Source organism: Onychostoma macrolepis, chromosome 23, assembly GCF_012432095.1.
Source record: "Onychostoma macrolepis isolate SWU-2019 chromosome 23, ASM1243209v1, whole genome shotgun sequence".
Classification (NCBI taxonomy): domain Eukaryota; kingdom Metazoa; phylum Chordata; class Actinopteri; order Cypriniformes; family Cyprinidae; genus Onychostoma; species Onychostoma macrolepis.
This window is the reverse complement of record NC_081177.1, coordinates 7,417,108-7,435,075: the sequence shown is the minus strand read 5'-3', so window position 1 is coordinate 7,435,075 and position 17,968 is coordinate 7,417,108. Positions and strand designations below refer to the sequence as shown.

The window sequence follows — 17,968 nt, the reverse complement described above, 5'->3', positions numbered from 1 at the left end:
GAGTGATTAAATGAACATGCTTTGGCACTTCATTAAACATTGCATAACATGAAGATGCCACACATGGTATTCATTAAACTGCTTTTAATTACTTCTCATTAAACATAATTTCCCATTGTGAGCAACAATTACACTTTCCTCTAATGCTGTAAAAATTTGCACTAATTCTGTATTGAAAATGAAGTCAGTGAGACTCATGATGAACTTACATTCTTCATCTCTGAGCTGTGGACGGGTGGAGATGAAGATGTGAATATATACCGGGCTGCTGAGGAGAGAAACATCAGAGCGAGAAAAGAACTGCTTCCAGCCGGACTTGCTTAAATCAAGACCGAAAAGGACTGAACACATGTAAGTATTTAACCAAATTCTGTTTGTTTTAAACATGCTTTTTCATGTTTTTTCTTGTCATTCACCCTCTCACAATCTCTCTCTTCTATTGTTTCAGCTCACACTATGTCTTGTAATAAGTCAGCCCTCAACAACTTCTGGAAAGTCGGTCGTTTCCCGTCCTTAAGAGTGAAGTCGGACGACTGCAGCACAGTGAAGAGCTCTGTACCTGTTCACAAGAACCCTTGCAGCTGTGTGGCATGCTGTGGTCGTGAGGCTGTTGTGGTGCAGGATGGCTGTAAATGCAGTGGAGCGTGTGGAAGCAGGTGTACAGCTGCATCAAGCCGCTTTCTCAGCACAACCCTTGCAGCAACCTGACATCATGCCATGATCATGTGGTCAAGACCGTCATTCCGGATGGCTGTGAATCCTGGAGACATTGTGGAAATGAAGGGTCCGTCTCATTCCCAGTCAATAAGTGGAAGTGTTGTTATCAACTCCCACTGCAACTGACCCACAGAAAGCTGTGATTATGTTGGACTGTGAGGTTTCAGTCCTCAGATTCGTCTGTCAAAATTTGAAATGAATCTGTTAGTGAAGCTGGAAAATGCGAATAAATGTACAAAGAATTAACAAATGAAAAATAAAGTGTTAAAGTATACATGTGTGAGTGGATTATTTCTGAAGTACTTTTTGATCTGAATGAGCTTTAATATTTTTAAACAACCAGTAGCATTAGAGAAACATTAATACTACCCCGAAAACACATAAACACCGTGTTTAATAAGGTATCCGTGTCAGATATCAAGTAAATATCAACATGACATTCACTATTAACTCTTTAAAATAATTAAATATTTGTATTTTTGCATACTGTATACTTAAAGCATTTTAAGTATATGTAAAATACAGAATATAATTACACCACTAAAGTAATAAAGAAGACAATAAATGAGTAATAAAACAAAACAGCAGACAATATCTCTAATATTAATCATAACAATTACAATTTTATGAAATGAAGAAGAATATGTAAAATAAAGCAAATGAACACAGTGGATTAACCATGTCATATGGTGTGTATGGTGTATATATGTTTGGCTGCCATGTTATCCTCTCCAAGTATATAGTGGAGTTTCTCTGAGTCCTTTAGAGTAAAGAATTAAAAATTCAATGCTTCAAAAAAATACTTCCCTTGTAGTGGTGTAGATACAAGAAGAAAGTGTTTCTCATCCTCTGTTTGATTCAGGTCACAGTGTTTACATAGTCGCTGTTTTCTCGGTATCCAGTTATTTTTTATGTCTTCCTTTCTTTATTTCTAAGTCGTGGTCAATCAATCAATCAATCAATAATAATGCTATTCCGCTTTTCAGAAAATAAATAAAAATACATAGTTACCGAAAAAGGTGTAGGCAGAAGCCTTGCTTATTATGCCTACCCTTTATACATAGTTAACTGAATGGGCGACACTTTTCACTAAGTTAAATAATACAAAGTAAACAATATTACAAAAACATTTCCCAAAATATACAAACATAATTCACAACAAACATAACATAAATACACACTCCGACTATTACTTCGATTCTTTAACAATACAACCACAATTTCTTAATACTGAGTCATATAATTATTTATCACCTTATTTTTATACATTTTCTTAAATTGACAAAGTGACTTGCATACTTTTAGTTCCTTATATTTATTCCATAAATTTACCCCTATTAACAGATAAGCACCTATTTTTTGCATTAGTTCTTGCCCTTACTTTCTTAAACATATACAATCCTCTTAAATTATACTGACTTTCTCTTATTTTGAACAGCCTCTGAATACAGTTTGGAAGCAAATTATTATAAACTTTATACATTAACTGTAAAGTATATAATTCAACTAAATCTACAAATTTTAATGCATGTAAATTAATAAACAATTTATTTGTTGGTTCGTAGTAATCAACTCTTTTAACAATTCTAATAGCTTTCTTTTGCAACATATATATTGAATTTAAATTGGATTTATAAGTGTGACCCCATACCTCCACACAGTAAGTAATGTATGGAACTATCAGCGCACAATACAATATATATAAAGTTTTTTCATTCAAAATATGTTTTGTTCTATTTAATATTGCAATGGATTTGGACATCTTTGTTTTTACATGATTAATGTGTGATTTCCAACATAATTTATGATCGATTATAACACCCAGAAATTTTCATACACTATTTCCTCATTATTAATCATTAGTTTCACTTTATTGTTACTTTGTCAATTACTGAATATTATAAACTTTGTTTTACTTAAATTCAGTGAGAGTCTGTTATCAAACCATTTTTTGAAAACCCTCAGTTCGATTTCCACTGTATTCAGAAGCTGTACCAAACTTTTCCCAGAACAATATAAATTAGTATCATCAGCAAACAAAACCATTTTTAATACTTTAGACACTTTACAAATATCATTTATGTACAGTATAAACAACTTAGGGCCTAGCACCGAACCTTGCGGAACACCACAAGTAACTTTCAATAAATCGGATTTAACATTATTAATTTGTACAAATTGACATCTTGTCACGGGTGCGTGGTTGTAGAATCAATATAAATGAAGGACAGGAGAACCAAACAGCATCAACTCACTTTCCCATTTAATGGGACAAAATATTGAGGGAGAACAGAGGGCTTATAAACTGACAGGAACAAAAGAGCAAACAAGATAATGGAACTCAGGTGGGGACAATGAATCGACAATCAACTAATGAGAAACTAAACCAAACCAAATAAGGAAAACAGGAACTCAGACGGGTTGACTCGTGACAGTACCTCCCTGGACAGTGGGCGCCCTGGAAGCCGGTGACAGACAGGGATACAGGGGAAAGCATCCAGGGCGGAACAGGAGAGTCTGGGAGGCCATAGCGGGTCAGGGGACTCGGGCGCCCATGGCCCTGTTTGTTCTAAAACCATACTGTTGATCACTCAATAATTTGTGTTTATCTATAAAATCATCTAGCCTGCACACAAATATTTTCTCTAAAATTTTCGAGAACTGGGAAAGAAGAGAAATTGGTCTGTAGTTGGAAAAACATCGACGATCTCCATTTTTAAAAATAGGAATAACTTTAGTTGTTTTCATATTACTTGGAAATATTCCTGTTAAAAAGGACTGATTACAAATGTGTGTAAACGGTTTTACTATATGTTCTATAATATTTTTTATTAACGACATGTCAATATCATTACAATCAGTGGAATATTTATTCTTACAATTGTTAACAATGTCTAGTATTTCCTTTTCATCAACTCCCCTTATAAACATTGGATAATCATTACTGGAGATATTCATTTCATCTATCCTATCCCCAGTTCTTTGCGCCGCGATCACTTTTGATAAAATACTCATTAAATCAATTGACAATGTCATTCATTTTATTTATACTTAATTTATCATCAACAAAGTAATTTGGGTAATCTACTTTTCCAGTATTCTTTTTAATTACACTATTAAGTACTTTCCATGTTGTTTGTATATTATTCTTATGCTTGTCCAATAACTTATTATAATAGTCCTTTTTACTAAATCTTATAATACTTATTAATTTAGTTTTATATATCTTGTACTTATTTTCCGATTATATAGTTCTAGTCGCTATAAATTTCCTGTATAATGCATTTTTCTTTTTGCATGCTTTCTCTATTCCCTTAGTAATCCATGGTTTATCCTCATTTTTTTGCTTCTTTACACTCTTAAAAAAACAGTATTTTTCAATTAATATGGACAAAAAAAGCATCATAAGTACTATTTCGATCTTTACTTGCATAAACCTCGCTCCAGTTTTGATTCTATAAGTCCTCACTGAGAGCAGCAATAATTTTTGGTGTTCTATATCGAATTAATTTAAAACTATTTATCCTACCTATTGTTTTGTCAAATAATCTTTGAAGGATTGCAAAAACTGGAAAATGATCAGTCATATCATTTATAAATAATCCTCCTACTATTTTTCCTCCAATTTCATTTGTGTATATATTATCTATTAATGTTGCAGTATTTTTAGTTATTCTACTAGGTTTTGTAATCACAGGAAATAGACCTTTACTATATCGTGTGTCAGTAAAATCTGTTATTCTCTTATTTCCATTTGGATTCAACAAATCAATATTGAAATCTCCACATATAATTTGTACCTTGTTCTCATTCCATTTATCGAGCATACCAAATAATTTATTCATAAAGGTATTTATACAAGTTCCTGGTGATCTATACACACAACTGATAATTATATTTTTAGATCTTTCAATATCGATTTCTATAGTTACACATTCCAAAAGATTTTCTATAGTCACTGACATACTTTTAATCACATTACATCTTAACACTGTGTCAACATACAAAGCAACTCCTCCTCCTTTCTTATTAACTCTGTTTACCGTGAACAAATTATACCCTTCCAATTCTACTTCATGTATTTTCTCATTATCAAGCCAAGTCTCTGACACAGCAATCACATTAAATTTATTAAACTGATGCAAATAATCCTTAATGCACTGTTAGACATTTCTGTAATTTCCACAGTTATTTACTGTATATCACCCAGTATAATACTGCAAATTCCCTTTACAGTAAATAACTGTAATACCCTTTGCATCATGGGAATTTTCTGTGACGTCAGACCCCACATACAGAGACTTACTGTATTTTTTAAAATTGCTGTATACTACTGTAACGGTCTCTTTGGCGCCATTATACTGAGGTCGTTTTATTTTCCTCATTTCTTACATTTGGATTGACACAATTTGCCCCACACCGTGTCTATAACGCCGCAACAGCTTGGGACTGATTACTGGACGTGTTACATCGCTTCTAATGATTGGAAAATCCGTTTGTACTTCGTGTCAGAAACAGCGTGAGCGCTTGGAGTACATCTGTACATCAGAAATACACCGGGGCATCACATTACTGTCCGCATCTATAGATAATATATATAATGGGTTCTATATTGTTTTTTATCGAGTCGCGCCTCGCCACTCGTGTCCGAGAAAGACACGGAAGCAGCGGGCAGCGCTGCAGGTTTTTCCCGGGGATGAACCCGCGAGAGTGGGAGAGCTCCAGAGAACATCTACGCTGTGTGTCGAAAAGACCAGCAAGCAAGGTAAAAATATAAGTACGTTTGTCTGTGTGTTTGTGTCAGATTTTTGCACACCAGTTTACCTAACATTAGTAACATTTACTCGTCAACATGGCGGTTACAGAACTTTACTATGGTAAACTGCGCTGTCGTTTCAAATGACTTTTGTCAGCTTATTGAATTAAGTTACCGAATTAAAATTGTTTTTAACGAGCAATGCTTATCTTATATTAACATTAGGTTAACTAATGTGAAATTTAGTTCAGGTGTTAGTAGTTAATGTTGGCCAGTAGCCTGAGAAAATAAAATCCTATGTTAGCTAAGTTAAACTAGTTTTATGGTTAGCCGCCTTTCTAGTTTTAGAATTAGTTTGTTATAGTTTTTAATGGAATTTAAGATTTACTGCATTTTTTTGTATTTGTGTTTTAAAGGCAACTGCAATGAAGCATCAAGAAATGGACATGCCAGCCACCCTGAGACCGATAATTCATGGTAAGAAAACAACTATGGTTTTGAGAGATTTGTGTATTCTATATGAGGTTTGCCTTTTAAAAGTGTGCTATTTCTTCTACTTGTTTTTCAGAGAAGACATTCCTGTCAAAGTGGGTGGTGAGCAAAGATGGTGGCCACGTTTTGGAGCAGCACCTGGGTTTTGCAGGCCGCTATGTATTCTTTGGCTGTTTGTCTTTTTTCCCCATTTTGTTTCTGTTGCCTAAAGATTCTTTGTGAGGATAAATCACAACAAAATGCACTGCAAAACGTCCTAAGACAGGAGAAATGGTGAAGATGCACTGTTCCAGCATTGGAAGACTGTATTTTTAAGTGTTATACATGCAATGTTTTAAATAAAGAATTTGATATTTTGTAATTATTGTGTCTGTTGTAATTGAATGCCAGTAGTACCTATGTAGAGTAAAAATAAAATGAATTCTATATAAAAATTATAAAATCTAATGAAATCTATATTAAAATGAATGAATTACAGTAGTATACTGATAAATCAAATACAGTTTGCTACTGTAAATTGTAATTACAGTAAGTTACTGTAAAAACCCTTTGAAATGTCTAACAGTGTAGAATGTTTTTTGCAAATTCAAGTTCTTTCTATTAAACTTTTATCCCAATTTTCAACTTTAATGCTGGTCCCAAAATTCACTTCCATACAGTAGAACTGGTTTAATGATTGCATGATATAATTTGATCCATGTTTTAAATCGTAGTTTTAATTGGCCAAACCATGATTTTAGGCATAAAATGCCCTCCGGGCCCTCTTATTAAAGGCCTTCACAACAAGACTCTCTCTCTCTATTCAAGTCAACAGACTGATGATGAAATGTTACTGACTGGCTAACAGAATGAAGCATTTTAGCCTAATAAGCAATCTTGAATTAAAAGGGACTATTTTAGTAACTGCAGGCTTGAGACCTCATAAACAGTACAATAATGATAATAATATTATTGTCATGGTGCATACAGCGGGGAAGAACGAGGACCACAGAGATGAGGATAAACTCAAATAAACAGTCTTTAATAATATCCAACAGGGCAAGACAAGGCAGGACGGAGACATACAGGAACACAAAGAACGTAACGAGTAGACAAGACGAAAACTAACTGAACAGACAGGAACTTAACTACACAGGATGAATTAATAACACACATCTGGAACAGAATTAACTAATCAAACAAGGACAGGAAAATGACCAATTAAGGAAACAGGAAAAACTAAACACAAGACTGACAATTATATTACAACAATTACATTATTATGTTCTGCATCTGTGGCTGTTAGATGATGCTACAAATATGTACAATTATGTAAGATATTTATTTCCATTTATTCTAATTAAAATATTTGGTCCCCACTTTATATTAGGTGGCCTTAACTACTATGTACTTACATTTAAATTAATCATTTGATACAATGCACTTATTGTGTACATACATGTTTTTACATTGTACTTATATTTTTAAAAATACCTATATGTAATTACATCTGTAATTAAATGTATAATTACACTGTTGACCCATCCCTTACACATTAACCCACCCTTAAACCTACCCATATCACCAAACCTGTCCCTAACCTTATCCGTATCCCACCTCAATAGCAGCAATAGTGTTTTGCAATACAATATGACCACAATAAGTACATTGTACTTATTTTTGATGTAAGTACATAGTAGTTAAGGCCACCTAATATAAAGTGTGACCAAATATTTATTCTTATATGTGACCCTGGACCACAAAACCAGTCATAAGTAGCACGGGTATATTTGTATCAATATCCAAAAACACATCAGATGGGTCAAAATTATCAATTTTTCTTTTATGCCAAAGATCATTAGGATATTAAGTAAAGATCACATTCCATGAAGATATTTTGTAAATTTCCTACCGTAAATATATTAAAACTTAATTTTTGATTAGTAATATGCATTACTAAGAACTTCATTTGACAATTTTAATGGTGATTTTCTCAGTATTTAGATTTTTTTTTTGCACCCTCAGATTCCAGATTTTCAAACCATACATCAATGGAAAGCCTATTTATCCAGCTTTCAGATGATGTATTAATCTCAAAATCTGACCCTTATGACTGGTTTTGTGGTCCAGGGTTACAAATGTTTATTTTATTATTATTATTATCATTAATATTTTGGTTTAGAGGTCATCACAACTGACAATTGCTTGGAAATTCATTATTCTATGATGAAATTTAATTATAACCTGGATGAGGACAAAATATAATTGTGTTCTACTGTCAGTATTTATCATTAAACCTCCCTCCCCATAATTCCTTAATTAACACAAAGATTACTACGATGCTGTATTTAATTTATGTAAGCGATATTAATCCTAAACACTAAACCTGCCCTCTCATGAAAAATAAAATTCTTTATCTCTGAGCTGTGGACGGGGTGGAGATGAAGATGTGAATATATACCGGGCTGCTGAGGAGAGAAACATCAGAGCAAGAGAAGAGCTGCTTCCAGCAAGACAGACAAGAGCCTTTCAAACTCAATCAAGAAAAACAACTGAAAACATGTGAGTATTGAAACTCAGATTCTAGGTTTATTTTGGTTTTTGAATAGCTACTTAAAGACAGTTTTTGCCATTCTCTCCCAATCTCTCTTTCTGTTTCGCAGCTCACACTATGTCTTGTGAAAAGTCAGTGAACTCTTGCCCCGTCGGATGTTTTGCCATCACTCCGGTGGACGACTGCAAGAAAGTGTCATGCAACGTGCCAGTTTACAACAACCCCTGCAACCACGTCCCACCATGCTGCGATTATGGTTTTAACAGCAACTGCAAGAAAGTAGCATGCTGTGTGAAACCTTGCACTAAATCCTACCACTGCATCCCATCAGCCTGTGATTCTAGATGTAAAGACGACTGCAAGAAAGTGGCATGCTGCGTGCCAGTTTGCAACATCCCTTGCAACCCATTATACTGTGATAATGGTTGTAAAGATGACTGCAAAGTGGCATGCTACATTAAACCTTGCTCTGAATCCTACAACTGCATCCCATCATGCTGTGATTATGGATGTAAAGGTGACTGCAAGAAAGTGGCATACTGTGTGCCAGTTTGCAGCAACCCTTGCAACCCTGTCCCGTCATACTGTGATTATGGTTGTAAGGATGACTGCAAGAAAGTGGCATGCAACAACTTATGCAGTAACCCCTGCAACTACACCCCACCATGCTGGAATTATGATTGTAAGCCTGTTGCTTTCAAGGATATTAAAGATGACTGCAAAGACGTGTCACCATGTTAAAACAAGATGATCTAGTATTTTCCAGTCGTCAAACTGGATTTGGTAGGGCTGTGCTACGAGCCGGTTCATGCCCTTGCAATTAAAAGCACACTGTAATTACTGTATGTTGGACTGTATAGTCCATAGATTACAGAAGTCAAAAATCTAGCAGAAATTTATTGTTGAGCTTGATTATTTACTGTAACAGCTAAAAGTACAAAGAAACAACAAATGGAAATGTAATCAACTCTTAAACTTATGAGAAAATAAAGATGTTCAAATGAAAATGTGTACATGAATTATTTCTGTAGTTAGAAAACGTGGTCCCACTTTATATTAGGTGGCCTTAACTACTGTGTACTTACATTTAAATTAATCATTTGGTACAATGCACTTATTGTGTACATACATGTTTTTACATTGTACTTATATTTTTTAAAATACCTATATGTAATTACATCTGCAATTAATTTCTGTAATTACATTTATAATTACACTGTTGACCCATCCCTCACACCTAAACCCACCGTTAAACCTACCCATACCACCAAACCTGTCCCTAACCTTACCCGTATCCCACCTCAATAGCAGCAGAAGTGTTTTGCAATACAGTATGAACACAATAAGTACATTGTACTTATTTTTTGATGCAAGTACATAGTAGTTAAGGCCACCTAATATAAAGTGTGACCGAAAACGTAAACAGAGCTGACACAGACACAAATGTTCTGACACTCTCCATCAACAGTTTCCTGATCTTGGGATTTACAGTGACCCTTCTGGTTTAGGCTATGATCATGAAAAACCTGGAAAAGTCACTAAATGTTAAAATAGCAATTTCCTGAAAAGTTTTGGAAAAACACATAAACCCAGACAATTTGTTTCACAAATATCCCAGTGAAAGAATAACTGCTTAATGGAAAAATATTGGTTAAAGTCTGCCTGAAATCAAAATGTACGATATTTATTTTGAAAGCACACATTGCTATATTGCCCTATTGTCTTAAAGGGGTCATCGGATGCCCATTTTCCTCAAGTTGATATAATTCTTTAGGGTCTTAATGAAAATTCTATAACGCACTTTGGTTAAACTTTCTCAATGGTAGTGTGAAACAACACCCGTTTTACCCTTTCAAAATCAGCTCTGTTTTCATCCATTTTAGTGCATGTTCCTTTTAATGCTAATGAGCTCTGCTCACCCTGCCCCTCTCTTCCGTGGGGTTATGAGCCGTTCTCATGAGACTGTTTACTTTAGCCGCGGAACTTGCTAACTAGCACGTTATTAGGAAAGGTGATTTAAAAAGACTGATAAAAGAACCTTATACTCACCTACTCTGTAGGTGAGGCTGGATCACGAATGATTTGCGTGATCATAAACACATTTAGGTAGATTTAAAACAAAAACAAAGCTAATCCACTCAGATGTCAGGAGTAAATGATTACTGCTATGTTCATTAATACATCCAACAACAGAACACCTGAATCGCTTAGCAGCCATTCTTGTCTACTCCTCCTCCGGTGTTGAAACAATGGCGGACTGATGACAGCTCACTCAGGGCAGGTCTAAGGTAAAACGCTAGTGTCAATCAACAATCGTGGGACGGGCCTGGGTCTGTGTGACGTCACACAGACAGGCATCTGAGAATGGCTTGATATGAGAGAGGGGAAATGATTTAACGAGATTAAAAAAAAAAAAAAAACACTGGGTGCCAACACACATTTCAGTTCAAACAACTTGTAAAAATGCATGTCGCATCTGATGGCCCCTTTAAGGCCAACAATTAATCCATGCAAGTTAATCCTCTGAAAAAAATTGTTTGTTTTGGTAATCTTTAATCAAAATCTGATTATTTGCTTCCGCTCTGGAATGGCATGCCTTCTCTGATCACGTCAGTTTGACAGCTTGGGCCATGGCTTGGGCAGAATATGCTTAACCACGCCCCTCCAACCGTTAGTTTGCTGCGAGTGAGAGATGAGAGGAGGAGCACAAAAATAAAAAGCCCTCTTCTCAATATTCCATTTCAGTTGGAAATACATCACCATACTGAAATCCAGTCAGCAGCAACTTCCGATTCTCGCGGATTTTAAATTATAATACCAAAGACTATAGAATTCCCAAGATGTGTCACTTGTATAGTATGTATATGTATAGCCCCGCCTTCTGAGCAAAAGAGCCAATCCCTAATTGGTAAAGTCAGCGCGTCACTGCAGCTGTTGTTAGAAGGCCTATAGAGACAGTTGCTATAGAGACAGTCAGAGTTCTGAGATGCGCGCCTTGGACTACGCATGCGCATTGCCTGGTCTAGCTTGAATAATACAGTGCTGCCCACTAATATTGGCACCCTTGATAAATATGAGTGAAGGCGGCTGTGAAAATAAATCTGCATCATTTATCTTTTTGATCTTTCATTCAAAAAATTCACAAAATTCTAAACTTTCATTGAAGTTAAACAATTGAAAGTGGGGAAAACTCACATTATGAAATAAATGTTTTTTCCAATGCATGTTGGCTACCATTATTGGCACCCCAAGAAATTCACAGATGGGAGTTTTATTTACTCAAACATGTTCTGAGGGTAGAAAAGAAAATGATTGGTTTACAGATTCAATAAACCAATAACCAATAAAACATTGTGGAGACCGTGCTTTTGCGATAGCGGGCCCTGAACTCTGGAATAGCCTTCCGGTATCGATCCGAATGGTGTCATCACTCTCCTCTTTTCAATCAAAATTTAAAACACATCTTCTTACTGTGGGTCTTTAATGTATTATTCTAATTTTATGTATGTTGTTTTATAGATTGTTATAGATTCTGTTTTTTATTTGAGCTTCCTGATCTGTACAGCACTTTGGTCAACCTTGGGTTGTTTTTAAATGTGCTTTATAACTAAATAGTGAATGAATTAATGAATGAACCAATTCAATTGAAGCAGAGGCAGGGTCAGGAAATTTGGACGTGTGGAGGGAATACTTCAGACAGATACGTTACTGTACCCATACACTTATGTTTTTATTTTAATTTTTTTATACATATTTCAGGACAGTGAGACCAGAATAAAAAAAAATAAAATCTGGGCCATGTTCCCTTTGTATTAGCAGCTTCCTGATGAGGTAAATTAAATAATAATAATAATAATAATAATTGGTTTCTATTACAATTCATATTTGTACAACTTTACTTGTACAACTTTTGCCAAGGTACTTTTTCCATGTTACGTGTTTTATGTTTTCTATGAATTAGCTGTAGTATTTCTTAGTAGATGACCGTAACTGTTTCATGTAGTTTTTCTTCTCTTTGCAGAATAACATTCTTGAAAAAGCAGGAGCCATTACTGGTCCATACCGAACAGTGAAATTAATGAAATGAAATGAGTTAATTTCACTCAAATAATAATGAAAGTTCATAAGACTTAATTGAAATAAGTTCTGTAAACTCAAAATGTTGTTGTAGTAAGGTGAACTTGAAACGATTGCGTTTTCTAGTTCCCAGCATGCCTTGCATCAGACAACAAGGAAAACAAATGCAGAAATTAAGTGTTATTTTGTGTTTTTGCACAAGATTGACATAGAGAGACACAAGTTAGTACTTAAATGTTGTGTTATGTTAAGATTTACATATATTTCTGTTATGTTGGTTTTGTAGTGTTACCATTGTGGTGAAGAGTAGAGTCTGTGGTTAGGTTGAGGATGGATAGCAAAGCTTAAAGACTATATATACTGCATGTTGTTTGACTATTTGCATGTGTCGTGAGTCTTTTAGACAACTATATTAGCATGCCAGTGCGCTGTTGCAAACTAGCACTTAACTATAAAGATCTGAATAAATGTGCTGTTTATGGAAGCAAGTTGTACATAATTATCATTGTGATGAGTGGGGTGGGATCATGGAAGTAAGGCTTGGATTGGCTCCCATGGCTCTCAGCCCCACCCCACTTGTCATAAATATTTTAAGCTCTACTAACTTAAGAAAATTGAGTTTGTTTACTCAAATTTTCCACAAATGTTTTGAGTATTCTTAACTTATCTGGTTTTACAGTGTGGAGTAAGGGAATCTCTGAACTTTCTTTGTAAGTTCCTCTAGTTTTAGTTGAGAATCTTATTTATATTTGAAGTGCCCATATTATTTTTTCCCCAAATATTACCTTTCATGCATTGTAATATAGCTGTCTGTAAATGTAAAAGGTCTGCAAAGGTTTAAAGATCAAATTGCATGACAAATAAAGTTTTGTCTCCTAAAAGTAAGAATTGATTCTGAACTGCTGTGCTGAAATGAGTGTCAGAAACTCCAGTCTCACTTCCTGTTACCAATTACCTGTTAGGTTTGTTTGCATAATGCCAGCCTATGCACATTGGGATAGTTGATGAAGTCCACAGGCTGGCATTATGCAAAAAAATGTTATGTATGTTAAAAATAACAGTAATACGGACCTGAGTACTCCTGCCCTGAGAGCAGCGCATAATTCAGTAAAAAGAACAGTAATACGGACCTATTGAGTACTCCTGCCCTGAGAGCAGCGCATAGTTCAGTAAAAATAACAGTAATATGAATATTGAGTACTCCTGCCCTGAGAGCAGCACATAGTTCAGTAAAAAGAACAGCAATATGAATATTGAGTACTCCTGCCCTGAAAGCAGCACATAGTTCAGTAAAAATAACAGTAATATGAATATTGAGTACTCCTTGTCACGAATCCTGTCCATGCACTTCCGTTCACTCACCACCAGAGGTCACCCGCTCATCACATGGACTCTTGCACTGCACTACACTACCGTTGCATTTCACCAGACTACAAATCCCATCATTCATTGCACTGACGACACGCGCACACAGCTCATGGCACTGATCACACACAGCTGTCACAGATTACACATTGCACTGATTACATGCCTTATTTAAACCCTGGACTTTCTTTCCCTCACTGCCGAGTATTGTATGCATTTATCGCAGCCCTACAGAGCCCTGTTAGTTTTCCTAGTCTTGCCTGTTTCGGATTGTGTTTTCCCCTGCCTGGACTGTCGCTTACGTTTTGGATTAGCTCTCTTGTCTAGCCCCTTTGGATACTGTTCGTTGTCGTTTGACCCACGCCCGTTTTAGTTTACTCTTTGCATTACCTTTGATATACCTGTCTGCCATTGTTCGACCCTGCCTGCTATAACCACGTCTCTCATCAATAAAAGCTTGCATATGGATCCGCACGTCTCACGTCTCGTCAGCCCCGTAACACTCCTGCCCTGAAAGCAGTGCATATAGTTCAGAAAAAAGAACAGTAATATGAATATTGAGTACTCCTGCCCTGAGAGCAGCGCATAGTACACTAAAAATAACAGTTATAAGAATATTGAGTACTCCTGCCCTGAGAGCAGCACATAGTTCAGTAAAAATAACAGTAATATGAATATTGAGTACTCCTGCCCTGAGAACAGCGCATAGTTCAGTAAAAATAACTGTGATATGAATATTGAGTACTCCTGCCCTGAGAGCAGTGCTAATGTTAAAGGGTTACTCCACCCCAAAATGAAAATTTTGTCATTAATCACTTACCCCCATGTCATTCCAAACCCACAAAAGCTTTGTTCGTCCTCGGAACACAACTTAAGATATTTTGGATGAAAACTGGGAGGTTTTTACATTTTTTACATATTTACATTTTTTAGCACACCAGGGTGATTATGAACATGAAATTGTCCAGCCATGACTTTCTGTTTCACAGGATTATAAATATGAGCAACACAAAAGCCAAATTCCCTTAATCATCTATCACAAGGAGTAAAACCAAAGAATATAGTTCTGATGTGCAGAACAAGATTGTTGAGCTTCACAAAATAGAAAGTGGCTGTAAGAAAATAGCTAAAGCATTGAAAATCCTCATTTCCACCATCAGGGCAATAATTAAGAAGTGCCAATCAACAAAATATATTATAAATCTGCCTGGAAGAGGACGTGTGTATATATCGTCCTAATGCACGGTGAGGAGGAGAGTTTGAGTGGCCAAAGACTCTCCAAGGATCACAGCTGGAGAATTGCAGAAAGTGGTTGAATCTTGGGGTCAAAAGCCTAATATATATATATATATATACATATATATATATATATATATATATATATATATATATATATATATATATATATCAAACAGCCCCACATCACCACATGTTGTTCAAATGAGTTTCAAGAAAAAACTCCTGGCTCATCCAAAAACAAACTCTAGCATATTCAGTTGTCAGACACGACTGGAACTTCTCCTCTGACCTGAACCCTATAGAAAATGAGTGGGGTGAACTGAAGAGAAGAAGCATCAACATGGAGTTGGGAATCTAAAGGATCTGGAGATATTCTGTATGAAGGAATGGTCTCTGATCTCTTGTCATGTGTTCTCCAAACTCATCAGGCATTATAGGAGATAACTCAGAACTGTTATCTTAGGAAAAGGACATTGCAATAATTGGGTGCCAATAACTGTGGCTTACATGAACTAGAGAAAAACATTTATTTCATAATGTGAGTTCCCCCACTTTCCATTGTTTTACTTCAATAAAAGGTTAGAATTTTGTAAATTTTTTGAATGAAAGTTCAAAAGGATAAACAATGCAGATTTATTTTCACAGCCACCTTTGCTCATATTTACCAAGGGTGCCAATATTAGTGGGAGGCACTGTAAGCTTTTTTAACGCTATTTGAGCAAAAATAAACAACATATATGATACAGTTGTTGTCAGATTTCCTTGGTGATTTCAAATATGAAATTTAATAGTGAGTTTGGCGAACAGTTTTGGAGAATTTGATGTTTCTCCATTCAAAGAGATAATAGCTGCACTTGCATGCCCGAGAGGCGTTTCAAAGATGGCCACCGAGTGACATGACTTGCCTTAAAGGGACTTTGATAATGCATATTGTTCAGGCAGATCCATCACGTGTCGAGTCACGTGACCTTATGTTCTTTGCATGGGATAACACCTGCTAGATGCAACATGTACTTAACTGTAAATGCGTAATTTAACATTGTTTGATTTCACATGGTACAGTACAATACATGACTTGAAAAAGAGCAGGACATGCAACATGTAAAATGTGTTGTAAAATGTTCATCATTTCAAACACAGCGCTATCTAGTCACGCTAAAGGTGCAAAGCACAGTCTGCCTGACCTAAACTAGTGAGCGACAGCCAGGTAACGATCGTGTTTGCCTGAAACTTCAGCACTGTTTGTCACTGCTCTGAAATTATAATAGTATTAAAATGTTTCACTACAGCCAGCAGCCCCCAAATTCAAAAGCACTTGTATGAGTTCTTGGTTTTTGTGTTTATAACATAAAACAGTAAAGCAATATCACACGAGTAAGAGTGGTATTTGAGAGAATATCAACACAATAGCAAAGTTCAATAAGCAATAAGAAAAATGGCATCTCCTAGCATTAGAGAGTGGTGTTTTTGAAAGAATTGGTTGAGTGAAAATGTCATTTGTTCATAAATGATTCATATGGTTTGAATGAACCTGTTGAATGATTCTATGAATCCCATATTAATTCTTGTCGCTACCTAGTGTAGTGTCACGAATCTGGTCTATGAACTTCCGTTCACTCACCACCAGAGGTCACTCGCTCACCACATTGACTCTCACACCATACATCACACTGGATTGCATTTCCCATCATCCATTGCACTGATGACACATACACAGCTGATTACACTGATTGCACACCAGTGATGGGAATAACGGCGTTATAAATAAACGGCTTTTGCTTACGTTTTCTCGGATTACCTCACTTGTCAAGCCCCTTTGGATACTGTTCGCTGTCGACTGACCCATGCCCGTTTTAGATGACTCTTTGCCTTGCCTGTGATATACCTGTCTGCCATAGTTTGACCCTTGCTTGTTTCCTGACCACGTCTTAGGTCGTCCTGAGTCTTGTGACTTCCTGTCCTGTCGTAGCTAGAAGGGCTGTCCCTGAACTCTCGTCCTGTCCCGTCACGGCTATGGAAGCCGCCTATGAACTGCCTGGTTGTTCTGTCATGGCCACAGAGGCTGCTCTTGATCTTTTGGCCTGTTCTGAACCGGCCGAGGAGGCCATCTCTGAACTCTCATCCTGTGCTGAACCAGCCATGGTGTCTAGTTTTGAACTATCTTTCGGTCCTGATTTAATCATTGTGTCTGATGTTGAACTATATGAATCTGTTTTTTGCCCCACTAGTCCAGTCACGACCCCAGAAACCTTTCCCGAGCTCCCTGTAGGCTCTAGTAGCCTTGTCAAAGCCCAAAGCCCCGCCTTTGAACTCTTAACCCTGCCTGTCATGAATCCTACTACCATAAATGAACTCTATGTTTGCCCCATTACTTCTGTCTTTGCCAAAGAAATCCTTAATGAACAGTTTGTCTGTCCCCTTCCAACCAATGCTATTAGTTACGGACTGCCTGCCTGCTCAGTTGCCACCAGGGAATATATTGATAGACTTCACATGTTCCCTGCCTCTATCCTTGGGTCTGTGCATGTTTTATCTCTTTCTTGTGTCTCAGTTTTCCCTAGGTCCCAGTCTCTGCTGTGGGTTCCTGATCCGTCGTGGGGTTCTCCTGTTCCGTCGTGGTGCTCTCTTAATCCGCCGTGGTGGCCTTCTGTCATGCACTGGTGGGCTCCTGTTCGGTCTGCTCCGCTGTGGTGGGCTCCTGCTCCGTCTGCTCTGCCCTGATGGGCTCCTGTTCCGTCCTGGTCTCCACCTTGGTTCTCTGCTCTGCCCTGGCTCCCTGCTTCGTCGGT

At 36.6% G+C, this 17,968-nt stretch overlaps 1 protein-coding gene across 1 annotated transcript; it reads left to right on the top strand.

The window, feature by feature from the left end:
* The first annotated feature begins 456 nt into the window (after positions 1-456).
* Positions 457-9,239, top strand: LOC131532286 (keratin-associated protein 5-8-like). The gene is made up of 2 exons (XM_058763803.1): positions 457-628; positions 8,608-9,239. The coding sequence occupies exons 1-2, from the start codon at positions 457-459 to the stop codon at positions 9,237-9,239; spliced, it is 804 nt and encodes a 267-aa protein (XP_058619786.1).
* Positions 9,240-17,968: the final 8,729 nt, after the last annotated feature.

What these genes read in the sequence shown, in the direction of transcription:
- LOC131532286 (XM_058763803.1), top strand. Translation starts at nt 457, where the DNA reads ATGTCTTGTAATAAGTCAGCCCTCAACAACTTCTGGAAAGTCGGTCGT. An exon ending in TGTTGTGGTGCAGGATGGCT is followed by an intron (nt 629 to 8,607) that starts GTAAATGCAGTG and finishes TCTGTTTCGCAG; the next exon opens with CTCACACTATGTCTTGTGAA.